The sequence below is a fragment of the Homalodisca vitripennis genome, chromosome X (genome assembly GCF_021130785.1).
Source record: "Homalodisca vitripennis isolate AUS2020 chromosome X, UT_GWSS_2.1, whole genome shotgun sequence".
In the NCBI taxonomy this organism is placed as follows: Eukaryota; Metazoa; Arthropoda; class Insecta; order Hemiptera; family Cicadellidae; genus Homalodisca; species Homalodisca vitripennis.
In genome coordinates, this window is record NC_060215.1 from 85497833 (window position 1) to 85525404 (window position 27572).

The 27572-nt window shown below is 34.7% G+C and overlaps 1 protein-coding gene across 2 annotated transcripts in view; it reads right to left on the minus strand.

Annotated features, from left to right (window-relative positions):
- The window catches only part of LOC124369294 (ankyrin repeat domain-containing protein 50), a 74767-nt gene that overhangs the window by 15333 nt on the left and 31862 nt on the right, over positions 1-27572 (minus strand). For both annotated transcript variants that reach the window (XM_046827227.1, XM_046827226.1), the window contains exons 10-16: positions 26605-26699; positions 23469-23695; positions 18588-18834; positions 17209-17392; positions 3602-3818; positions 2260-2421; positions 964-1127 (exon numbers count right to left, since the gene is read on the minus strand). In XM_046827227.1, the coding sequence (XP_046683183.1) occupies positions 964-1127; positions 2260-2421; positions 3602-3818; positions 17209-17392; positions 18588-18834; positions 23469-23695; positions 26605-26699 (1296 nt within the window). The remainder of the gene's footprint in view (positions 1-963; positions 1128-2259; positions 2422-3601; positions 3819-17208; positions 17393-18587; positions 18835-23468; positions 23696-26604; positions 26700-27572) is intronic.

The window sequence follows — 27572 nt, forward strand, 5'->3', positions numbered from 1 at the left end:
GTGGTGGTGCCCACTCTATATATGAATAGAGCCCTTATCCAGTGACATATTTGACCATCAATACCATGTCTTGGGACCGCATTTACAATCGCCTGTGTGCCTGTATTGTCAAAAGCTTTTTTGATGTCCAGAAAGACAACTATGGCTTCTTGTTTCGTTGCTAGCGCCTTCTCAATCCTGCCTACCAATTGATTTGAGGCTGATTTGCATTATGTTCATTGACATGTTGCTTTGTATATAGAGAGCGCTCTAAAAGAGGTCCCTCCCAAGCAAACCTACCAATCATCTTCCCCATGATGTGGAGAAGAAAGGAGGTAGAAACAAGCTGGTATAAATAATAATTTGATACTATATTGATTTTATGAGCATACATATTCAAACGTACAGATTACCCAGCCATCAGTGCAGCTAACCACTCTAATTTGACTTAGTTTAATCACCAATAATTATAACATGCCTCAAGACAGGGTTGGCCTACAAAGTGTGCTACAAGGTACTCCTATGATCCAACATAGCATAGGAGGATGCAAAACTTTTAATCGCTTGAGTGGTGAATAGCTAATTATGGATATTTTTTTTTTTAATTTTCTGCATTCATAAAATACATCAGTAAGAAAGATAATTTTTGGGAGGCTTCAAAGTTTTATATTTTTACTTGTGTAATGTTTCAATTTTTTTAACCTGATCAGTGTTAAAAGTGTAATAGACAATACTGGATGCTCATAGAAATGTACTATTACACAGATGCAAACAAAAGAAATAACTGTAAATGCACATGAACACCACCACTATATCTGGTAGTTTGAAGGACACTTAGCTCACAAAACAATAAAGGTGGTGTGAGAGGAATCCCACATGCCACTGATACCAAGCAGCCATGGGTGGAGCAACTCCCATGTGTGCTCAACATGTTAAAAACCATTGACACAAACAGAACTGTATTTGTTCCACATTTAGTGTTACCTGGGATTGCTCCTTGTGAGAACTCCTGGTGCTGTTAGTGAGGTTGCTGCTGTCACTGGAAACAATAGAGCGTCTCTTGGTTGTGGACTCCGGGGAGCACGATGGTGGGGCACTGGGACAAATGAGAGGTGGGGCGACACCCATTGCACCAAGGCCCACACCCGCTGTGCAACATTAAACAACTGATCAATATTTGAATGTGTAGATTCTTATTTAGTCAGAGATATGAGACACACTGTTATATACTCAATAGCACACTATTACAATATACACAATTTTAATAGGAGTTGGTATAATGAATCTTAGAACAGTTTTACTAGTTACTAAATAAAACTAGAAGGGGGGTTCATGATAGACTGGCTAGTGGCCAGTGATAAATAAACACTGCATGAACAGAAATATGAACTGTGATATTTATTTTTAATGTTCTGCATTCAATAAATACATCAGTAAGAAAGATAATGTTTGAGAAGCCTCAAAACACTATGAGGCTAATACACATTTTTGGTTTTAATTTAAAAAAATTACTTAAAAAAATATCTAATCATTTGATATTTGACCATTAGCTACTTTTCATTTTTAATTCACCAAACTAGTGCTACCGACAATCAATCTATTCCATAAGGTCAATTCCTCTATTGATTAAAAAATCTGGGTTGTGTTCTTATCAGGGTTTAAGCTGAGATGAAAATTTATTTAGCAAAAAACTACAAGCTCTTTAAACTTATGTAAAAAATATTTGTCCTGTAGCACATATGACAAATATGATTTTTAATTCAGTAGTACCTGTGACATGAGATAAAATTCAGTTATAACCACTAAGTGTGGCTTATCAACCTGGAAATGCAATAAAGGATTCTATATGGTTAAAAATTCATTAGGCTTTAAATTTCCACCCTCATGTGTTTGCACAACATGTTTCTACGTGAAAAGGAATAGAACTCATCCTCAAAAATGGAAAAAGGAAGTCTGCTCTTCTTATTCAATATCTACTACAGAATCCTATTTGTTCTTTCTTTATTTAACAAAAATTGGACAAACAATTGGTATGTTCTCTACTGGTTGAGAAAGATAGCAATGCAACTGTAAATTTCTAAAATATGCATTCTTTATTGTGTTATTATTTCTTTCTTAATTCAGTGGATCCTAAAAGGAAGGTTTCCAGGTAAGTCTGCTGATTTTACAATCCATGAATAGTAATTAAGGCATTCAACCCTAATAATACAAACCAAACATACTGTTTTGAATTTTTTGCAAACAATACTAATACAATTGACAAGCAATCATTATCTTTACCATTGGCTTGTGCTTCCTCCAGTAGTTTAACAACTCCCTGATGGCCACTTTTGGCAGCCACCTTGAGAGCATTCCTACCACAGTGATCAGAATGGTTAGGGTCTGCTCCCACTGCCAACAGCAGTCGCACACACTCCTCGTGGCCCTCTTGAGCTGCGATACCTACCGAGGTAAACATAAATAACAATAAGTATGTACATTTTTTTCTGCAAATATTTTAGAAATTTCTTTCCTATATAGGTCTGTGATGAACTGAAATAATTATAGCTTTATATCTTGTATTGTATGAATGAGATAAGAGAGATTTAAAATTCACTGCCTCATTTTTAGAAATTAATATGCAATCATGTATTGCCTATATTGGATGTATTGGGTAATTTAAGGTTTAAGAAGTATTCTTTGGCTGATTCGTCATATTTTAGGTGGGTTTCATGTGGCTCTTTTTGTTGTTTTAAGATGCCATTCAAATTTTTTTTTCCAAAAAGGCATAAGCCAAAACTGATGTGAGAGTGAATGTAGGCAAAGTAAACATGCCATAATGCTTCTACTCCCAAGTAACACGACATTTTCTTTAACACATAAATTTCAGAGTTGATTTTTGTTAAAACCTTATCTACATGCCCATACCAGTTTAAATTTCTATCAAGAACAAGAAAGCGCGTGCTTTTCTTCTCCTCAATCACCTATAATCCTTACATACCTGTAATGATTGAATTTTCAACTTTTTTGTTTTGGTTTCTTTTTTTTTGGAAAAACGTCTTTTTAGGTCATTTTACACTTTAGTTCAGGAGGTTAAAACAATATTAGGTGTAGTTTTGTAAGTTTGGGTTTTAGAGTTCCTTTTACCAAGTTAATTTTTCACTAACTTTTAAATGTAATGATTGTGTTAAAAGTTTCTTAACCCTCTGACTGATAGTAGATTGTCTAAAAGATGTGCATGGTCCTATTGATAAAAGTGCACATGAAGATGATTATTTTCTATGTTGTTTTGTTTAACCTGAGTTAAACAGCACTATCAAGTGCCACATTGTTTTTCAACTGTCAGAATTAAGAATAAACTTATGTTTTAAAATTATCAATCATAAGAGATAGTAATAAATTCAGTCTTAGTACGAGTCCCAATCCTGAACCTTACAGAATTTTGAAAAATGCAACCTTACTTATCTCAAATTACTTGATAAGGCAAATTTGTAATGTAATTATCGTTGCCTTAATGTTGTAAACATTCTTATGTTTAAACTTTTATTGTATATCACATTTCAATGGTAATAACGTAAATTATCCAGCAATGATGGTCAAAAACATTCTGTGCAGATAAGTAAGAGTGTAGGTCATCACTTACCAAGAGGTGTGGCACCCTGGTTGCACGTGTGGTTAGGCTGTGCATTGTGTTCCAACAGTATCTGGACTATGTGGTAATGTCCCTGCCAGGCTGCGCTATGGAGTGCAGTTCTACGCTCATTGTCCGTGGCATTCACATCAGCCTGGCCTACAGTCAGCAACAGGCTCACCATGTCTCTGTGGCCCTGCCATGCACTCACATGAAGAGCTGTACGGCCCTACACAGATATTCACACTTGAAACATGGCTTGCCACAGGAATTCAATAATAGTAAATCACATTTTTGGAGTCGCTGTACGATTATGCTGTTCAAGTATATATTGTGTATATACACACACACACACACACACATATATATATATATATATATATATATATGTATATTATAAACACACACGCGTGCGCACACACACACACACACACATACACATACACACACACAATTTAGCTATTACTATTCTTTCTAAGCAAAGATATCAGGAAGGTTAGTATTTAGTGAATACCTAATAAACTCATTTAGAGGAGGCAATGATTTCCTTTCATGACATATAGTGTTTTATATATAGCAATACCTTTCTGGATCATCATTACCCAGTTTCATACTTTTACTTCAGAATCAGTTTCAGCAGTTCAAAGTTGATTCCAACTGCAGAGCTTCTGATATTGTTCAGGGTAATTAAATACTGATTAAAAGCTGCAAAACCAACTGGAAAAACTAAACAGATTTGAGATTCTGTACGAGAAAACTGTAAGAGTACTGACAAACATGGTACATTCAGATACATGTAGATTTAAAGAACTTGGTATTCAAACTGTGGCTGCTTTGTTTATATTTCAATCCGTAATTCATACTATTACAAGTATAACTTAATTAGCATATTTTTTTACAACAGCAGAGATGCTAAAAAATGTGTGTAACAAAACTATCACATACAGAAGTAAGGTTTATTCACCACCATCTCACACCTTAATGTACAGTAGTACCATTAGTTTTATAGTTATATAATTTCAGAGTCACAGCCCTGTAAGGTAACAAAATAAAGACGAGAAAAAAAAAAAAATATTATCATCATAAAAACATTACTGAAGATAAGAATGTAAATTTTATATAATACGAGGGCTGTACAGAAAGTAACAGAAGTTTTGAAGTGGCACGTCATTGGGCAGGACTAGCACTGCCATCTTGGCGTCAGAGTGTTTGTACACTCAGTACAGAACCAGCCACGATAGATTGTGCATCGTGCCTATTGTACTTTATATACAGTGGAGTACCTTTGAATATTATGAGGGCTGTCCAGAAGTAACAGATGTTTTGAAGTGGCACGGCGGGACTAGCACTGCCATCTTGGCGTCAGAGTGTTTGTACACTCAGTACAGAACCAGCCACGATAGATTGTGCATCGTGCCTATTGTACTTTGTATACAGTGGAGCACTTTTGAAATGAGCACTTCAATTGGTACTGTTTTGAATCAGAGAGTGATTTTTGTTGATTTTCTTTAGTGTCAGTGTCAAATTGTTCCATAGCGAGCAACGTATTCATTGCTGGGAACAGATGGTAGTTGCTTGGAAGCAAATCTAGGCTGTACGGCGAATGATTGAAAAACTTCCCATCCAAAACAAAACCATCTCTTGGGTACGATTGACTGTGTGTGTTCAAGTGTTGTCGTGGAGAAATAAATCTTTCTTACTGAGTTTTCCACGACGCTTGTTTTTGTATCCCACATCTTTAGTTTTTGAGTGTTTGGCAATACCTATCTGAGTTGACAGCTTGGCCATGTTCAAGAATCAACTCCCTGAATGTCCCAAAACAGTAGACATGATTTTTCTTGCTACGGCGTTTCCAGACACTTCCTCAGTTTCTTGGACGAATGCGTGTGTCCCTGCTCGGCTTTCACTCTTTATTCTTTAACCATATACATAAAAAAACCTGGTGATAAATTTCAATTGGTTTGATTTTGTACCAACAAAATCCTTACCAAAGATCGGACTTCACAACTAGTGTGATTTTCATTGCAGCACTCATTTCAAAACTCCACTATATACAAAGTACAATAGGGACGATTCGCAATCTACCATGGCTGGTTGGGTACTGAGTGTAGGAACACACCAATACCAAGATGGCGGTGCTGGTCCCCACTCATTGCTGCGCCATTTCAAAACGTCTGTTACTTATGGACAGCCCTCATATACAAATTATGACTCCAGGAAATAAAATTTTACACACACAACACAATGCAAACATGTCATTCTCTACAGTCATCTTGAGGAATGATCAATAGTTATTTGTTTCTACTTATTTCTGTTTTTATGGAAGGAAGGATAACATGAAAGGGCTGTGACTAAAAAATGTTGAAAAGATAAAAATTGAGGAAAATAGTACAGATACAGACCGCTCATTACCACACCACCATTACCACTGGGTCAAAATTCTTTAATCCCAATATAGCGACTCTAGCCCTTTTAAGGCCAAGCAAATAAAAATAAATGTTATTAAAAAGCCAAGGATCAATGCATGATGGCAATGCTCAGAGCCAGCTGATATATGAGAAAATTGATGCTCTATGGCCAGCTTCAATTTGCTACTTTTACATGCATTTACAAAACATTGTAACTCAGGCAAAACATGCTTTAACTTAGTAATGTTTGGTATTATTTTTAAGCTGATATACTAAGCAATATTTCTAGTATAAAATTATACTTGACCATGTAATTATATGATGTGAAATTTTTTTAAGTTTAGATTTTTTTAAATTTTATATTTATTTATTAAGTTTGGACTAAAATAAGTAGGATACAAAATTATGTTTAGGTATTTTTATTACTAAATTTCGATTTTATACTTTATTTTGTGTAATTAGTAAAAATTTTAAGGGATTTGGACAATAAATAAGGATTTTATGTCACTTTAAAAATAATCTGTCCGAACAAATTATACAGGTTCAGCGACATACTTGTGTACAGTTAATCACATTTATACAACTGATAAAAAAACAAGAAAACACACACCCATGCATATAATAAAACATGTTCAAGCTGATATACTGAGCAATATATATAGTATAAAATTATACTTGGCCATATAAATTTATAATGTTAATTTTTTTAAATTTGTAATTCTTTTATTTAATTTTTTTAAGTTTACACTGAAATAAGTAAGATAAAAATCATGTTTAGGTAATTTTATTACTAAATTTTGATTTTATACAATTTTTTGTATAATTAATAAATATTTGAAGGGATTTGCACTATAAATAAGGATTTTATGTCACTTTATAAATAATTTGTCCGAACACATTTTAAGGTTCAGTGACATACTTATGTATAGTTAATAACATTTGTACAACTGATTGAAAAACAAGAAAACACACCCATGCATATACAGAACATATTTTAATGACACTTACCGTAATAACTGGAAAAATCCATATATAGGCCTAGCCTAGTTTTCTTTTTGTAAAATTAAAGATTGTTTGTTGTTCATATTTACAAGACTTTGCAATTACAGAGTTACAAATAAAAAGGACAATATTTAGTTTTATGTATCACATATCACATTAAGAGTATCTATACAATACACCTAGCCTACCATATGTACACTTTAGCTTGAACCTTTCTCAACTACTACACACACTTATGACTTTGAAAGCACTCTGCGTGCACACCTTGTTTGCAGCGTAAACACATTGTCCGTGTCCTCCTTCTCACCCTTGAGCCATCTGCATTTCTTTTTTTGCAACAAACTGCACAGTGTTTCTCCTTCTTGTCAGGAACCTGAGTCCAAATCCTCCAACAGGACTGTCACCTCCACCCATTAGATTTGCAGGCATATCTTTTGTGGAAAGCCAATCTTCAGACAGACTTTCAATTGCTGATATAGTAAAATTAAGTCTAGTCATTGATTTCCCAGTGCAATTATTTTTATACAATATATAGGCATTCAGTACCATACGGGAAATGATGTTGAAAGTGACTTTTTTCCAGTATTTACATGTACGCCGCTCGTCTAAGTATGAGTATAGCATTTGATCGGCCGTATCAATACCCACCCATGTTTTGGTTGTACTGGTCTATAATCTTTGGTTTTTTCTTTATAGGCTAATTACTTTATTTCTCTTAATTTTACTCCTTTGGACATTGCTAGCCTCTGAGTTAGTGGATATGAGTACTACCTGCGATTTTTGAGTTGCCTTCTCTCTGTAGGCTAGTCCTAACAATTCAGCGCTTCTCATATACTTTTTCTCCCCAACTTTATATTTTCCCAAAAATTCATTTGGTACTCCAAGTCTGTTTTTTCTAATTGTTCCTGTGACAAATGTCTCCTTAGAATAAAGATAATCTGCAAGAGGGATGTTTGTAAAGAAATTGTCCAAGTATAAATGATGTCCTTTACGTAAATAATTCCCCATTTCTAGTAGCCTAACAATTACAACATGAGCAAGACCTTTTTTATTAATTTCTGCCTTTTCATATTCATTTTTTGCCCCTTTATAACAGTGAAACCCTAAACAATAATGAGTCACTGTATCACATAGTACCCAGAGCTCAATACCCCACTTATGATGTTTTTTATTTGGCAAATATTGCAATAATTGGGTAAGGTTTTTTGTTCCGATTAGAGATTCGTCAATAGATATGTCCTGGTTTGGGCTGTAATACTGTCTAAACACTCTATTTGTATGGTCTATTAGAGGTTGAAATCTCGCACAAGGATCGTATTCGGCTGTACCATGTTCAGCTAGAGTGTTGTTGTTAACAGTGTGGAAGAATTTTAAGATTAACTCGAACCTATTTCTGCTAAAAATTTTTCTGAACCAAGATGACTGTTGGGAAGATGAACTAGACCAATAACTATCAATTGTTGGCTTTTTGATAATGCCCATATTTAGGATTACAGCTAAAAAAGCTTTCATTTCTATGAAAGATACTTTTTTCCAATTGTTTAAATAGGCTTGTGTATGATTTAATATGTATGCATCAGCATATCTGTTAGTTTCTTTCACAAACGTCTCAATAAGGTTTGTTGAGACAAAAAGTTGTAAGTACTCAATAGGCTTAGACTCCGGTGGGGGGCAATGTTTTGGACCTGGGAGTCCATGGAAAGAAAATTGGTGAGCATGGCCAGGGTCATTACCTTCCTCTTCATCAACCCACACTCTTGTATGAGGTGGTGTACGATTCCTATTACTGGTAGGCCTACCTCTACACCTACTCCTATTAGGTGGTGTGACTAGGCCTAGGCTATTGTTACAGTCTAACTCAAGATTTGGTGTTTGAAGTGAGGGCTGTTGGTTTAAATCTTCATCTGAGGAATCAGATGACAAATCAAGGGGATCAGGTCTACCTGGCCTAAAGAACTGTCTTTGATTCCCTGAAGATCCAGGCGACCATATTCAACAGGATCAAAAGTAGGGTCCTCATCAGTATCATCTATGAAATCATCTGTATCAGTCTCGTCTGAACTTGAATCTGAAATGTCATTGTCAATAACATTGTTACCTGCCACAATTAGACTGTTTAGTATAGTATTTTCACTGGCAGGTGACACACATCTTTGTTTCTTACTCATTTTACAATCAAAACATGCAAATAAATTAAACAAAACATGCAAATAAAGCAAACAAAACTACCAACAACATCTTACGTCTTTTTGACACTCAGAAATAATAGGTTAACACAAGCCAACTCACTACAGAAGTAGGGTTAAACATCTATTACGTCTTCGTTATGTAAACGATCTTCTTCACTCACGTAACTTTAGAAAACTCATGCCATAATATAATCGGCACAATATATTCATATACATATACAGGGTGTATATTATGTCTGGAAACACCCAAATATATCCTTTAATAATTTAAATATAAATTTGAAACCTCTTACAATCGTGATAGAGATTGGGCATCTACTTTTTGGAACAATGTTTTGTTATGTCACACCAACGGGGGACGTCCTGCCGAGGGTATCGTGAATATTCTTAATGGAAGCCTATACCTTGTGATACATAATTTTAAAGGTAATAGCTTACTGAATTGAATGCCACAAACCGCATCTCAAAGGAATTATTCTATCAGAAAATAGAGCATTTTTAGTATTGAAAATTTACTGATGTTCAACAATGTAATTTTAACATGGTTCTTGCCACAAAATGTGTTACACTAATTTTTTAGCATTTTTTTAAATGTTCAATTAAATAAAACAAAAATTTCATTTTAAGCTGGTTCTATTAGCACAAATTTGCCAGTTTTTATTACAGTACAATTATGGAAATACTTATGTTATTGATTTCTTATTACAAATAAAAAATAATGTATGCTGTTAGAAAAGTCTTACAACAAACGTTTTACCTGCATTTGGTGTCAAAGCAATTGTTCGAACTGTGTTCCTTCTACGGTTTGACAATGAGCCAATCTTGTGTAAAATGATTCGACAGAGTTGCCTAACATTTCTTCAGTTATCAAAGCAATCTCCTCTATAATCCTGTTTCTTAGGTCTTCCAAATTATGAGGCTTTCTTCTATAAACATTGGATTTTAAATGACCCCATAGGAAATAATCGATTGGTGACAAATCCGGAGATCTTGGAGGCCATTTGATTTCTCCTCTTCGGCCAATCCATTTATGAGGAAACCTTAAATCCAAATACCCTCTTACCTGTCTCCCATAATGGGGTGGAGCACCATCCTGCTGAAACCATACATTATCAAAGTATTCTCCTGATGCAATTTGAATAGCTGGGATTATTTCATTTTGGAGCATATTGTAGTAAAGTTCGGCATTTAAATTTCCATTGATAAAAAAGGGTCCAACAATTTTGTTACCTAAAATTCCACACCATACGTTCAGTTTTTGTGGTTGCTGTGAATGGGACTCAGTAATCCAATGTGGGTTTTCACTAGCCCAGTAACGGCAATTGTGCCTGTTAACATTGCCATTTAGGAAAAAAGTTGCCTCATCAGAAAATAGTATGTTGGTCAGAAAATCTCTATTGTCATCACATTTGCGCATCACAAGTTCACAAAACTCAACTCTTCTGTCGTAATCATCCTCACTTAACTGTTGGACTAAATGAACTTTAAATGGTTTGTATTTATTAATTTTCAAAATCTTACTCACAGACATAGGGTGCATATCATGTTGCTGTGCAGCTTTTCTGAGCGATGTATGTGGGTCTTCAATAAATGTTTGCAAAACATCTAGTGCATGTTCTTCATCTGTTGCAGATTGTATCCTACCCGACTTTGGCCGATTACGTACACTCCCTGTCATTTCAAAACGCTCAATAGTTTTTGATATTGTTGAAACACTTATGGGATTCCTTTCTGGGAAAGTGTCATTAAACAAATTACAAACTTCCCGATAAGATCTTTGACGATCGCCATATCCTCGCATCATCAACAGAGTAATTCGTTCTCTTTCAGACAATTCCATTAAAATGCCAAATAAAAACTGAACTACTGTAATTAGATAACTTGTTGACAGCAATGCTTCAGAGACACTGATTAACTCGACAGGAATGATATGACCTTTGTCCATTTGTAATTCCCAAGCTTAGACCTGTCTAGTGAAAGCTCCATGCTCAACAAACTGAAACCTGTCGACCAGATGATTAATAACACAATAATGTTTCTCATAGGCTAGTGACCTTTGTCTCTTTAAACCTTCCTGCTGACTGGAAAACACCAAGTACAGATTCATAAGTAATCAGAGAAAGTGACTCATAAGTTTTATTCATTGTAATAAAAACTGGTAAATTTGTACTAATGAAACCAGCTTAAAAATAAATTGTTTATTTTATTTTAATTGAACATTTAAAAAATGCTAAAAAATTAGTGTAACACATTTTGTGGCAAGAACCATGTTAAAATTACATTGTTGAACATCAGTAAATTTTCAATACTAAAAATGCTCTATTTTCTGATAGAATAATTCCTTTGAGATGCGGTTTGTGGCATTCAATTCAGTAAGCTATTACCTTTAAAATTATGTATCACAAGGTATAGGCTTCCATTAAGAATATTCACGATACCCTCGGCAGGACGTCCCCCGTTGGTGTGATATAACAAAACATTGTTCCAAAAAGTAGATGCCCAATCTCTATCACGATTGTAAGAGGTTTCAAATTTATATTTAAATTATTAAAGGATATATTTGGGTGTTTCCAGACATAATATACACCCTGTATAGAATAACAAACTCAGAACACTATTACTTGATTGTCGTTCTTACAGCAGACGTGAGACTCATTATAGCGATTGGCGGCTTTGGTGTGCGGTACTTAGGGCAATTGCATGCAAGTTGAATGAATGCGAGTGTGTGTCTTGCGATATTATTGTAAATTTGTATATAGTTACACTAATTATTGATGATTGTTTTTATTTTAAGATTCATTTAATATATAGTGTAAATAAATAGACTAAGTTTTAGTTATAAATATATTCATATATATATGTTAGTTTAATTTTTATGAGGTTAAGTGGTAGAGAGGACTTTATAGTCCTAACTTCGCCTCTAATAAAGTCATTTTTCATTTCATTTCATTTCATTTCAGACGTCAACAGACAGAACTGAAAATAGCGCTGCAACTCACAGCTGCATTAAACACAGCCAGCAGAATATCGCTGATGTTCAACAGCTGATACCATATAAAAAATGACAGTTCCCGATTATTTGAATACAATGAATATAAACTATGACTCTTCCTTTTTCATTATACGGAAATTTGATTTCAAATAGTTGAAAATTAAAAACGTCCTAATAAAAATGTATGACACCGATAGATTGGTGCGCGGCCGTTTTGGAATAGAAAAGTCGGCACCGATAGATCGGTGCGCGGCCGTTTTCATAGTTAAATTCCAACACCGATAATTCGGTGCATGGCCGTTTTGAAACGTAAATCGGGACACCGATACATTGGTGCCTGGCCTTATAAGGGCTAGCTCTGCCCACTGTTGTGCTAGTCCAAACATCTGGTACTTTCTGGATAATACTTTATGGGCAGTTCTTGTATTAAGCAATTAAAAATGTTACAGTATTATTAATGTATCACAATGACTTATATCCAGTAAAATGTTTAAATAGACTAGAGACAGGTTTTAAAAAATTACACAAGCTTACTAAAGAAGAAACCAATACTGGGAAATGTACAAACTAATGGAATATAGAATCAACTGATTCAATAAATATTAGTGATGATATTAATTCACAGATACTTGGTCATGAGGATCCTATAAATGTAGACAACCTGTATTCTGATAGAGATGAAGTGAGGGAGGTCCAAAAGAAATACGAAATTTAGAAAAACTTGATGACTGTGATCTGGACCTTCACTTTCTCTTGCTGCAGAAGCAGGTAATGCTCTTCTAATAAAAAATGGAAATCTCAAATTAGAATTATGTCAATTAACAGCAGAGAGTAAAGAGCTTCACAAACACTTAAGAATCTTGGAAACTAATTCTAATAATGCAGAAGACCTAGAAGGACATCTAAAAGTAGCAGAAGAAATCTTGACAAACTTGAAAAAGAAAAATCAAAGATTAGAAAAAGAGAGCTGTTACTTAAAAAGGCTGTTGACAGAGGAGCGAGTATTAAAAGACGTGCTAATTCTCCAAGCAGAACATGAAACAACTAACATGAATGCGTACTATGCTTCAAACAAAAATTAAAACATTTCCTCTCAATCAAATTTATAATTTATTAATTAATTTTTGCTCTAGACTAAAATATTAAAACAATGGAAACAGGAATTGAACCTGCACCCATCACAGCCTTAAATATGCAACTTGAACTAGAATAATTCACACAAAACTTTGGAGAAATCCAAATCTTACATTTAATCTTTTCTAAATAAAATAGCAGCATACAGCACCAAATCTTACACAATTTTTTACTCATCAAACAACACCTTCCAAACAGCCTATCAACTTCTGCTGAGACAAACAACTGTTTTTTAGAGGTTATAAAAAACAAAAGACCAACACCTAAGTTTATAATGCAAAAAATAAACTGGAATCTAGGCAAAACTGAACTATAAAATAATCCTCATCTGACATTATTCCACCAATATACTGACAGAATATCCAATAAAATTTACAGACTAAACATACTTCTGGATTCATTAAAACTAGATATTGTAATCCTAACAGAGCATGGACAGAAGAAAGAGATGAATAATACAAGACTCGTAGGAATACTGTATACTGCATACTGTAGGAAGCTGCAGATGAAAGGAGGTGTTGCCCTTTATATTAAAGATGGATTAAGAACAAAACAGAGGTTATTGACACACAAAACATCTGTTATAAAATGGTTTACGAAGTAGTAACAATGAAGATTAAACTGGGAAATTTATCCCTCTTCATCGCAGAAGTCTAAAATACAGGTAGATATAGAGATAATATAGAGACAGGCATGTAGATAATATCTGAAGCCCTCCAGGAAATAGAAGCCAAGAAACATTCTACCATCCTTATTAGTGACATTGCGTGAACAAAAAAATGGACTACACCCAACTATCTGTAATCTTAGCTTACTTATGTACAGAAAAGATTTACCTTCAACCAGAATAACACATACCTTCATGACATCAATAGATAGTGTATGTGCCAATCTTCAGCAGGAAGAACTTAATATTGAAGTCATAAATACTGGTATTTTGGATCATACAAGCTAGCTATGTACATTACTCAAAAAAATAAACCCACTCTTGCCCCAAACGACAACAGAAAGAAGGCACATGAGCAACAGGAATCAACTGAAACTCAAACAATTACTTAAACGACAAGAATGGAAAGAGATTTATTACACTGATGACATAAACAAAGCTTACAAGTTTAACCCTCCATCGGGCGCTAAACGGAGTTTTCCTCCGTGTATTTTTTATTATTAAAAATAGTAGTACTTTTCTGATGTTGGCAGTCGTGTTCCGCAGTGTACTTCACGAGCATCTTTCGGGGAAGCGAAATAATAGCCTCCCGCTTATCTTTGTCAAAATCTGTCAGTATGAGGTCTACTTCCGTGCGAGACTGGACGATTCCTCCGTGAGCGCCCGATGTCGTGTTTGTAGTCCTTGGACGAAATCTCCGTGAGTGCCTTATAGTGTTTAGTTTTTATGGAGTAATAATCCGTGTGCGCCTAAATGTCTGATCTGTGATGGATTCTTTTTAAGTTTTGCAATATATTTTATTTGAATTTTGTGAAATGGAGAATGAAGACGAGAGACTTGTCAGTACAGTACCCGTGTGCTAGGTAACATTTCAGTACTGTTTATGGAGTGAACATTGTCGTTATAAGAACCGGAAGGAAAATGTTTTGAAACTTTGTGTAGTGTTAAAAAATTTTTAGTAAAGAATAAATTTTGATTTTAGAATAATAATTGACATTACAATTGTATAATATCTCTAGAATTGAAGTAAGTTGTTTTTGTAAGAAGTTAAAAACTAAGTTAATTTCCATATATTATTACAGAAGGTTAAACATTTTTACAATTAATTGCATTATTCCTTAAAATAAATCATGTTATTACTATACAATAACATTTTTTTAAATTTCTAAATTCTTATTTGGAAAATTTATTACATAAGAGAGTAATTTTTATTTAAATTCTAAAAATGAATATATTACATTGTAATTAAATCAGTATGAATATTTAAACAAATAAAAACAGTTTAAACGACTATAATATCCGTTATTCACTAACCTGGAGGAAACCTCCGTGAGCGCCTGATGGTGTTTCTAATTTTAAGCGCCCGATGGAGGGTTAATAAAAAACTATAAATCTAACCTTCCAGTTAGATATATAGTTCAGGATACAGGAAAAGAAACACAAAACCTTTATTAAGTGACACTACTGCTAGCCAAATAATACATAGATTCTTATAAGATTGTTATTTATAAACATATATTGCTAAAGAAACAATAAAGACTGATGGCCAACACAACACACATACAGATTTACCCCTAGAAAACAGGAACATTCCACCATTACAGCTCATACCAACAATCAAGAAATGTCCAAAATAATTAGGTAATTGAAGAGAAAAACCTCAGCTGGGTATGATGATATCTCGTTAAAGATGTTGAAGTTATACAAGAGTGAATTACTACAACCCCTAACTGATGTTACTAATAAATCTCTTCACTCTGGGATTTTTCCATCAGCCTTACATATGCCTAAAATATACCCTAAATTTAAGTAAGGTTGCACAACACAAGTTCTGAACTAGAGACCATTGTCACTCATTCCAAAATTTTCCAAAGTAATAGAAAAAAATACTATTAAACAGGCTTCTTGAGCACCTCTCAACCCACCAACTACTAACACCTCACCAGCATGGCTATTTAAGAAGAAAATAATCAACAATTACAGCCTTGATTAGTTTAACAGAGTTCCTCATAGATCCACTTGAAGAAGGTAATAATACTTGTACAGTCATACTGTTAGATTACAGCAAAGCTTTTGACTCTTTCTTGTAACAAAACCGGAAGAAATTAACAAGTGGTATACAAGGTACTTCATAAACATGGTTTACCAGCTATCTAACAGGATAAAGGCAAATGTTTGAAATAAATCACACAAGAAAGGGTAAAATATAACAAATTAAATCAACTCCCAAACTGATATCTCGATGAGTTCATCAGGGGTCAGTGCTGGGTCCTGTGCTTTTTATCATATTCATGAATGATTTTTCCAACTATATGCAAGACTAAAGTACAGTACTAATGCAAGCTGACGACACAGCTCTGAATATAGGTATTGAATATTGTCATAGAAATAAACTTGTCAACAAAATAAAAACAAAACAACTAGTCCTAGGAAAACATAAAGGAACTACATTAAGACTACCTGAATTACAACGAGTTACTTCCACTACATAATTGGGTGTAACAATAGATGACAACCTCACATGGATCTGACATGTAGACTCTCCCTGCAGCAAAATCTGTACAGGACTGGATATAAGGCATAAGTGACACATGTACAGCAAAAGTTGCTTACACAGTTCGAGACACAAAGTTATAATATTGCTGTATGGGGTGGCACCACAACAGAAAATATAACAAGTATACTCGTACTGCAGAAAAAGGTCATTAGAATTCTGAGTAATCTCAACTTCAGGGAATCGTGCAGGAAATCCTTTAAGCAACTAAAAATACTAATTGTGGTAAACCTATACATCTTAAAGACAGTAAAGCATGTTCACATCAAAGCACCAGAAATCGCAAGGAATTATTAACAGATGGATGAGATATGCAAGCAACTAACTACTGCCTACCAGTGCATAAACCTACTTCAACAGAAAAAATTACAATGGCTCTAAGAATTGGAATGCATTACCAGAGGAGTTAAAGAAGATGGACAAGAACACTTTGGACTCAGCCTCAAGAACTAGCTACAGAACCAACCATTTTACTCACTGAAAGAATTGTATGAATGATAAACTGAAGACAACTAAAATTAAAGCTTTTAAGTATTGTATTTTATAACACAGTTTATGTAAATACATACGTTTTGACTTTGACAAGGAGTTTTGAACTGACCATTAAATTAAGCCAAAAGAGTAAAAGGTTATACAAATGTCTACTATAAGTATGTAGTAAAATGTAGCTTACTTCAGAGTCTCTAGCCTCAACATCCGCTCCTCCTGGATCGATGATGAACTTGGCCATAGCAACTCTGTTCTCTAGTGCCAGGATGTAAAGCGTGGTGCGAGAGTCAGCATCTTGTGCATTTACATCAGCCCCGTGCTCCAGTAGTATCCTTACAACCTCCTGGTGTCCCTGAAGAGCTGCTAGCCTACAACAGTCAATCTATCATGTTGACCAGATGCATATTTGATATTTTAATCATATAACTATACACAATAGGCTGGTGATGGGATATGCCAAGAGTGTTCAGGATCTGTAATATAGAATTCTGTCTCTTTCACCTCCCCTATATAGCTGAGTCCTGTTAATCTAAATTACATTATAAACATTAAACAGGAAATAAAATAGTAAAATATTAATACATAAGAATATAAATATATTTTCAAGTTGAAGTACGATAATTTAAATTATAAAAAAAAATTTATCTGTATAGAGTTAAAAAAAAAAAAAATTATCTCTCTCCTGGCCTGCACTCGATTAAATATGAGTTGACCTGTCAACTGTTTTGGGACCCACCTCATGGACATTTTCCGATATCCGAGGGTTTCTGTGATAGTTTTGTGCAGCAGAGATCTGGAGATTGCGGAAATATCGCAGAAAATTCATTCACGGAATAACGCTGTGTATTTTGCACTTGGCGGGAGATTGGATTAACATTTTTCATGAAACATGTTTTTGCATCAAAAGATCTCAACGTACTGACCTCGAACCGGTCTCGTTGCGGAGGGGAGAAATCAGGCTACACAGCAATGCAACCAACATGTTGGAAAAAAATCCTTCCGGCCGTGAGAGCCTCAGTACACTTTTTTCTGAATATGCCTTGTATATTAACTTCTTTTCCAGTACAAGGTAGATTTGTAATAACGAAAATTCCAATGTTTGAAAAATCCTTCCAGCCGTGAGAGCCTCACAGTACACTTATTTTCTGGATATGCCTTAAATATCAATCCTTTAATGTGTATTGGTACTAAATACTAGACCAACAAAATGAAAAATATACAATATTCTTTATTAATAACTTAAAAAGTGTGAATGATACAAATGGACACAGAATCATTGTAGCAAAAGATGTGAGACTCTTTTTCTTAATAGGACTGTGCTCTTTTCACCAGTTTACTACATCTACTACTATACAGTTCTGTGGATATTTCAAGACATTTACAAAGATTTAGAAGGGAATAATCTATCTATGTTTCTGGCTCTATAAGAGTTAATAAACAGCACCAATAACAAATTTACAAACATTTCAATAATTTAGAATCAAAATTTAGTAAAACTGAATGGAAGTGTAGAACTGTTTACTACAGAAAAATAAGACTAAATGTCACACAAACATGAGATACCTAAGAGCTGTTGTGCCGTCCAGAGCTCTCTGATCCACTTGTGCTCCATGAGTTTGTAACATCTCCAGCACAAGCTGAGCGTGACCTTCCTGAGCGGCCAACAAGAGTGGAGCTCGTGAGTCGTTGTCGGTTTGGTCCACCTGTGCCCCACCTTCTAGCAGGGCTGCTACTACCTCCAGGTGTCCCTCCAGGCAAGCGTAGTGAAGTGGAGTCCACCCTGAGTTGTCCCTGTGCTGCTCGTCCAGTCCTACACAGCCATAAAAACAGACTGAATTGTATGGATGTGTGAATATTTAAACTTAACATTGGGCTTTTTAGTACTTGTCAGATTTTAAAAAGCTTAACCAACTCAAACCAACACTAACTTCACAGCATAAAACAGAGTAAATAAGAAAGCAAATTTCAAGTTATTTTGATCAACCGTGGCCTTGTACAATCACAATATTTTTCTGAATTATGTTTATAAATTAAAGGGAGTCAAACAAAGAAACTTAAAGATATAAAGGAAAATAATCTAGAATAAACAGGTGTCCTGTTTTCAGTACAATTAAATTAACTAGTAAGTCAGCAGGGACCATCATAATTCCAACTAATCATAATTGGAATCAGTTTTGTTTGTATTATTAAGTGCTGACAGTTTTGGTACCAAAGGATGAATCTAGTTTTACGATCATTCTGTCTGGAAATAATATAAACAGAATACTAAATAATAAAATTTGGTTTATTCATTGTTATGCTTATTATCTGTTTTTAAATACATATAAAAATTAATTTACTAATACTAGTTTTATCTAATTTCTTAAAATAAACATAATTGTTCCAAAAATATTATGTTTGAGATAACAGGTTTGTTTCTTATGTGCAGGGGTGTGGAAAATTGTTATAACATGCCGTTTGCATTGCTCTACTAGCAATAGTAATTTAGAGCAATTGTTAGCCCCTCGGTGATCAATTTGATACACAAATGGCACAAGTATAGTTAACAGTCTTTTTCTGATCACAATCACACCCTATTTGATTTCATAATGACAGGGTCTCGTGTGATAGTGAACAGAGTTCCAAGGCTGAGTGATTGGGGATTATATAGTGAGGCCTCAGAATTGGAACATAAACAAGTGGCCATTCGGAATACAGACAGCCTCCATAGTGCTATTCTTCAAGCCTATGGCGAAAATTGCCTGCAGAAAGAACAAGTGATCAGCCACCAAAGTCTCCTGTTGGAACAATAGACTCAACACATTGAGGACAAAACCTAGAAGATTCTTGCTTAGGTCAGTAAGCTAAATATAAAGCTGCCTTAACTAAATAAAATAAGGATCTCTAAGCGAAGAGAAGGACGTGGAGGAATTCCGGCAGTAGGATAGAGTTGACTCTTGAAACGTCCAGATTGCAGAAGGCCCTCCAAATAGACCATGCCAATCCTGTTAATCTTTTGAGAAGGTTGATGTTTCCTTTACGGAAAAATACAAAGACAACATCAGCCTTCTCTTGACATTTCTGGGTTCCAACTCATCTGTGGATAACAAGGTAATTTTCCTTGTAAGGGAATACATGCCTCGTTAATCCAGTTTAAATAACTGCATACCGAAAATATTGTTCACTCTGAGTAAAATATGCTGGGCAGTGAATTCCTTCCAATTCTTCAAGTCTCCTGGGGGAGACGGGACCTTCCCGGCTCTTATCCAATATGGATTTGGTTGTACAATCCTTATTGGATGTTTTTGGTAAAGCTTTACCCTGGGACATAATCCTCAAAAATGGAGGGGGTAGATGTAATTTTCATTCCAAAAGCTGGCCCCTGCTGTTTGGGTAAGCATCTTATCACCCTGTCAGGAGTGACATTCTTGTCAACTCTCCATTGTACCCTGAACAGTTTGCCTACCAACCTGTGTCCACAACTTGATAACATTTGTAGACTCAATGTAAAGAGCAGTGCTAAGGAAAGACCACTACCTGATCACTCTTCAATGGATCAGGTTGATGCTGTTGTGCCACAGAGTAACAGCTAGGCTAGGTGGCGAATCTATTACTATGAATGCAGTCAAAAGTTGTCCTCAGAGACAGGCTGTCTTATCGCCTCTTTTGTAGTGTCTGGTTGCTGATGATCTACTGACTCGATGACTTTGTAACTATTTTTGGCAAAACCATATATGCACATATTCTTCTCAGATATAATGTCAAACAATTCTGCTTTGATGACCCATTCCAGGTGCTCAAACCAGAATGCCAAGAATGGCAGCAGCGTGGCCCCTCTTTAGAGAGTGGAGCACAGATCTGGTACACAGATGGATCAAGGAGAGATAAGTGGGTGGGACTAGGGGTAAAAGGACCAAACTTCTGGGCCAATAAAGTCCTGGGCTCTTTCCTGAGCTTCTTTCAGGTAGAAATGCTTGTGATACATCTGTGTATCTGGATCAACTTCAAAGTGGTCTGAGACTGTCTATTATTACTTAAAGCTGTGACTACCAGCAACAAAGTGACTCTGATTTGGGTGCCAGGGCATAAAGAGATTGCGGAAAATGAGACGGCAGACGAGTTGGCGAGAGCTGGAACTATGTTGTGACTTGTAGGCCCCAAGCACTATTGTGGCTTGGTTACGTACCAAACTAGGAACATTGTCACAAAATAGGTGGTTGACGAGACTACTCACTACTAGGAAGGTCTGGTAGGCCAGAGATAAGCGAAAACTGTCATAGAACCCAAATCGATAAGACAGAAAGCTACTCTTGGACTCAGCAGATCAGACATCAGATTGTCATCTAGTCTAATGACTGGACATTGCCCAATCCTCCTGTTTAAGACGGGTATTTCTGAGTCAGAGACATTTCCCTTCTGCAGGGAGTTCAGGGAGATTGCTATACATATAATTTGAAACTGTGTGGCAATTGCTCTAATCAGGTGAAGAGGCACCTGCACTGGGCGCTTCTTAAATGTAATGAGGTGGGATTCTTAGCTCCTAGGGACATTTTGAGGTTTATCAAGAGCCTCAAGTTGACCTGGGTAGTCTAGATTTCAGAGTTAAGTCATAATAGATACTCAGGGTCGCAGTAACGGGGGTATTATTGCTGTATCGTATTTTCAGAAACAATGGTACGGGATTATAACCTATGTCTTGCAGCTGGGAAGCAAGTCACGTTTACTTATTACCAAATGAAGACATCAATGAGTGGATTTATGATAATGGAGGATACTAGATTAGTAAATGACAGATGAGATTATTCCCCATATGGTTAACCAAACACAAAATGAAAAATTAAACAATACAGATGGAATCGTTCAAAAAATGTTTCATTCTAGAGAGAAATCTCTCATAATGGAGCACAGCTCACATCAAAATGTTTCTTCAGCACTGGCACAAACTTGCAGTGAAGATAAGAGACAAGAGCTTATAAAAATAGATTGATTTTTTTGCAATTAGCAATATTTTTTAATGACTTGTATTATATGCAATCTCCATTTTATTTGAGTTTTTCTGTATCCAAGGTAGGCAAGCAGTGACTACCATGAGTTTTTACAACTGAAAAGACAGCTTGATGGTCAGCATTACGATGACGACAATAGCGTTAAAATGATTGTATGCAGACACTATTAAAACAGGCAGCATACGTCTTTGGCAACTGTACACAAAATGTTGTTTTTTGATATAGTAAGTGCCTTGATATTGGTGGTAATTATGCAGAAAAGTAGATAAGAGAGCAGGCTTTTGTAGAGAATAAAATAGTCACAAAATGTGTATTTGTTTTTTATATACATCCAAACGGTACTTACCAAAAAAACACATCTGGTAGTGAATATGAATTTGTATTTAATAGTCTGTAACCATGAACTTGAGTGACAAGAAAACAGCTGATATTGTAATATTTTTATAGGCCTACCATATGGGAAATTTTATTAACTATAGTAAGCTGATATTTGACAGAATGGAACCCATCAGGATTTTATTTACCAGGAATATATCTTTTATTTCTGTCTTCAATATAAAGACAATGTAGTATTGCGGTGGACTTGATCTGCCTGAAGATGATGAGGGTGAGGCCAACTGGGACTGCGTGTCACGGCTAGTCAAGGATATCCGACAGGGATGCAGGCTAGATCTCAAAAAGTTTGTCAGCCGGGAGCGAGTGCTGAGAGCTTACATATTAAGTAGGCCTAACCTAATGCTATAAATAAACAGTTCTCAGGTGAACTATTACCAGTTCCCATAGAGATTTTTCTGATTCCCTCTTAAAAAAAAAAAAACATTTTTAAGAACAAACATTTCGGCAAGGGCAGTGTGGTACAAGAATCACCTGACTTGAAAGTAGGCTACATGATATTGAGAACACCTGTATATCTTTCCTTAAAATAAGGGTAACCTAAACCAAACATATGTAGTCGTTCTTCTGGACAAATGTTTTATGTTAATTACATAATTATGTTTTAAGTAGTAAAAAAGGTTTTAAACTTCACATTTTTACATATATTTTTGTAAACACTTTATAATAATTAATCACCAAACAAGTCTATATTCTTCTTTAAAAGGCTGTTTATTTTTTTAAAAGATAGACAACTAACATGAAATCTAAAAAAAATAAGTGAATAGCTATTTTTTATCAAAGTTTACAGTTTTTTTATTAAGTACCTTGGCTGTTTTCAAACACCGGCACAGTAAAAAGTGGATGAAATTGGTTAAACATGCATAAAAAAATATTCCAATACATCTTTATTCCTTTCGTTGTAAAGCTTTGTATGAGGTCCTTAGAATAATCACTACCTCAATGTCTTGTCAATATTCCTATACCTGGCAGGGCATAAATATCTTATAAAACTGTTTTGTTACTTTTCTGTACCTCAACAATTAATATTTTCATTAACGTTTAGTCACCTATATGTGAAATGTACCTCTGTGAAGAAGTTGATTGACAACACTGGTGTTGCCCTGAGCTGATGCCACACTGAGCACCGTCCGGCCTTCGATGTCAATGGTATCCACAGTGCATCCCCAGAATAGCAGTAGTGACACTACATCTGCATGGCCCATAGATGCTGCTACCCACAGGGGTGACCTACCAGCACTGTCACAGTGGTCCACATCTGCCTCTGCCTCCAACAGCAGCTCACAGATGTCACTGAAACATCACTCTTCTGATTAGTTTATCTGATTGTTTAACATTTAATTCAAGAAAACAAGTTTTTGCTAACTATATATAAATCAAAGAAATCGTGCTAAATTTAGTTTCTTTCACCTCCCTCAGGCCAGAATACATGTTAAAGTTATCTGCAACACCAAACTTTTACATTTTCTTTGAGCAGAACATTTCCGCAGTAATCAAGTTGACTAAAGAGCACACAGGGTACATGAACAATTTCCAACTTTTCCTACTTATATAAACCCTCATATATAATAATCTCTGAGTAAAATGCCTCAGCAGCAGAAACAATAAAAGAGTCAGTCATTTCTCCAGCAAGTCAGTCCAGTTATCATTTGAAAGCTGGCAGTACAAATCAGTTTAATCCCAGTAATTAATCCCAAAATGGAGGTATTCAAAGTCAAGAGAATTCTGTGGCTAACTCAAACTATAGTTAAAGATCACAAGAGGAAAATGGCTCCTGTCTTCTCACACCATTGTGACATTTTCACAACAGAATTTGACTTGATCGAAGTTAATAAGAATGACATATCGGTAATTCTGACTTCAGATCCTTCTGGGACACTTGTCCAGACTACCAAAGATGGTATAGTAATCCCTTGCTACTCCAGGACAGTCAAAGAGCAAGTGTTCAGCAGTCTCCTCCTGCTCATCACACATTCTACAGAGCAGATCTTCCCGGAGGATGCCAACTCTGTGAAGATGCTTCCTCAAGTGACCATGTCTTGTAATCAGACCCATAACCCGAGGAGACACAGATATACTTAAGGAGAGAAGGTCAGACGCCACCTTGGGGAAAGGCGACTGTAGGACCATTCTGCTCATTCTCAGACTTGGATGTAGCCTACACCTTCTCTCATGTTCAGTGTGAACCCACTTCCAAGACAGCCCTAAAGGATTCACACCTACAAATATCATGTTAGATGCTGAGCTCAAGGCATCTGTTCTTTCGTTTCCAGGGAACCCCACATGCTAGTCTCTAACAGAGAGATGTAACCAAGTTTTGGAAATGATGATTAAGTAGTTCATTAAAACTAACCACAAACAGTGGGATAAATATCTTGAAGGACTCTTTCTGCATATATTGATATATAATAAGCATTTCACGAAACACTTCCAAAAGGCTAAAAATGATTCCTTTGCTACCAGTTAAATATATTTAAAAGATTATGCAACCAGTATCAGAATTAAGATCTCAGTTTTCCACTTCACATTGTGATGATCAACACCAATCTCCAGTCAACACATATATCAGTTCAACATGTGTTGACAGAAAATGGTTTTACACAACGCGGCCAAAATATTTCAAGGATTTAATTGTGTAAGCAAAGTTTCGGCACAATGTGAACCAGAAAACTTAGATGTTAACTAAAATTAAAGGACTTGACATGAGTCTTAAAATAGATTTAGGGTTAACCCTCTGCGTGTACGTTGTCAATATTTTTTGACGACAGACTCACAAAACCTCATCATAAAAAATTTGACCATAAATATTCATTTTACCGATTCTGATACGGTAAAATCACATTGCAACCTATACCATTGAAAAGCCCGTGAGTTTTTCTTTATGATTAGTGTTCTTTGGATTTATCATAGGCTGTACCGAATATTAGTATCGATTCCATCAACTGATGTTTCCAGTGAAGTTTATATGCATTGTTTGTAGTTGCTTAGATATGAACATGTGAATTTCACTGTTTACAGCCTATTTTGTGCATATTTTCTATTCAATTACTTGTTTTGTAGTTACTAATTGTCAGAAATGATGTTATTACTATGTAAATATTGTTTGTATTTCATAAAAAGTATTCACTATTTTGACTTTCCTGTATATATGTACACATTATGAATTACTAAAACATCTTACAGCAATGTATATTTCTGTATTCAAGGCTACAAGTACGCTATTCTAAATGCTGTATTGCTGCTATGTTTAGTATAATATAAAAAATAAGAACATTGTTATCAATGTATTATATAACTACTACAAGCAGGAAAACATTTCAAATGTGTGCTTTTTCATAAAAGTATACATACAAAAATATTATTAATATTATTAATTATTATTATACATTTAGAACAAATTTCCTACAATTTAGCTATTCTCAATTTTGAATATGTGTAATATTTCAAATACATGTGTATACTTTTTGCAAAATTTGTTTTTATTTTTTTAACTTTTTTTATTTCTAAAGTAATAAGTTGATTTTCTCAACCATAGTTCATTGCAAAAAAAGGTAGTATATAACACTCTGTATTTAAGTCACTATTTAGATTTATTATAAATTTTACAAGGAGAGCATGCAAAACCTCACTATATGGATATGCATTTAACAAAATATGATGGGCACTCGGAGGGTTAAATTAATTACAATAAATTCCCAATTATCTGGGATAATTAAGGGGATAATTAAAACTGATTATCCAGAGTCACAGGTGGTTCAAGATCATGCGAAAATGCATACAATGTTGGAAAAACATTTGCTAAATCAATAATTACAATTATAGTAGCTATAAATAAATCCAAAATATTAAACTTTAAATTTGGGAAGTGGAAAACTTATTAAAGTCGACTATTATATCCGGATTACTTATTTTGTCACCAGGCAAGAGCGATCTAAATGTTTATGAATGGTAGAAATTAGTTTTATTTAAATAAAACTTGGGGTAACAATTTTGGATTCAAAGTAGAATTCTAAATTTGAGAACTGTAAATCAAGATTAGAAAATTCTGAATTCGATCATGACTGTCTCACCCCATAACATTATGTATTCATTAAAGTAATAAAATATTTTTAAAAAATTGTAACAAAAATACTTAAAATCATTATTTAGTATGTAGCATTGGTTAGTCAAACTAAAAACTGTTAATATACATAAGAGTTTACCTGTGACCTTCAAAGGCAGCAACCAGTAAAGGTGTCATGCCTTCTTTATCTTCATGGTCTACATCAGCTCCTCGTTCCAGCAGAATATTCACTACCTGAAAAATTTGTATTCTATAGTAAATTAAAATCATCAAAAATGTACTTAATTTTTTTGTTTTATAAATACAATGTTGTCTTCGCATAGAACTTGGTTGTCTAAAAAAGTGGTGTTTCAGACAGCTTCATTCAAGTTTGATTCGTATTAAGGGACTGTTTTGATATCATAATAAAATATAGTTATAGAATAAGTGTTGAGAAGTTAAATACTTTGCTTAGGCCTAAATGACCTCTTTTTGAATCAACTGTGTTGACATAAATAAGCTGACAGTGAGTGAAATATATGACACTTATATTTATTTCAGTTAAGAATTTAGTAATTTGACAATATTCATCACCAAAGACACTTGGACACATGGGTGTGCTTTCAACAAACAACTATATCATGTATTATTCAGTGAAATTGTAAGGTGATATACTAAGGACACACACTTTAAACGTTGTGCTTCAGCCAACTCTCAACAATGGCAATGTTAGTAATCCTGTTATCCTCTCATATCATTCATAATCCATATTGAATTTTAATGACATTTATTGTTAGAATGAGATAAATAATAAATATGAAACACCAAATATTGAGTGTGTAGTGATTGGGGAAAGACTGCATAATGGTATTTCAGTGGTTGTAAAATATGTATAAATTTTTACTGTTACTTAATTTCAAATTTCCAATATTATGTTATTTTTTTAATTTTTCCCAGTCCATCTCGGCAGTTTTTATTCATTTTAGCCATTAACATACAGTAAGTATAATTGCTCAGGAACTTTGCCAATGGCAGGACAAAAAACTAGCAACAATCAAATTGTCTGTATGATAGTAAGCAACCAACTTAGCAAGCAATGATAAGCGGCCATTGTGTAATCATCATGAA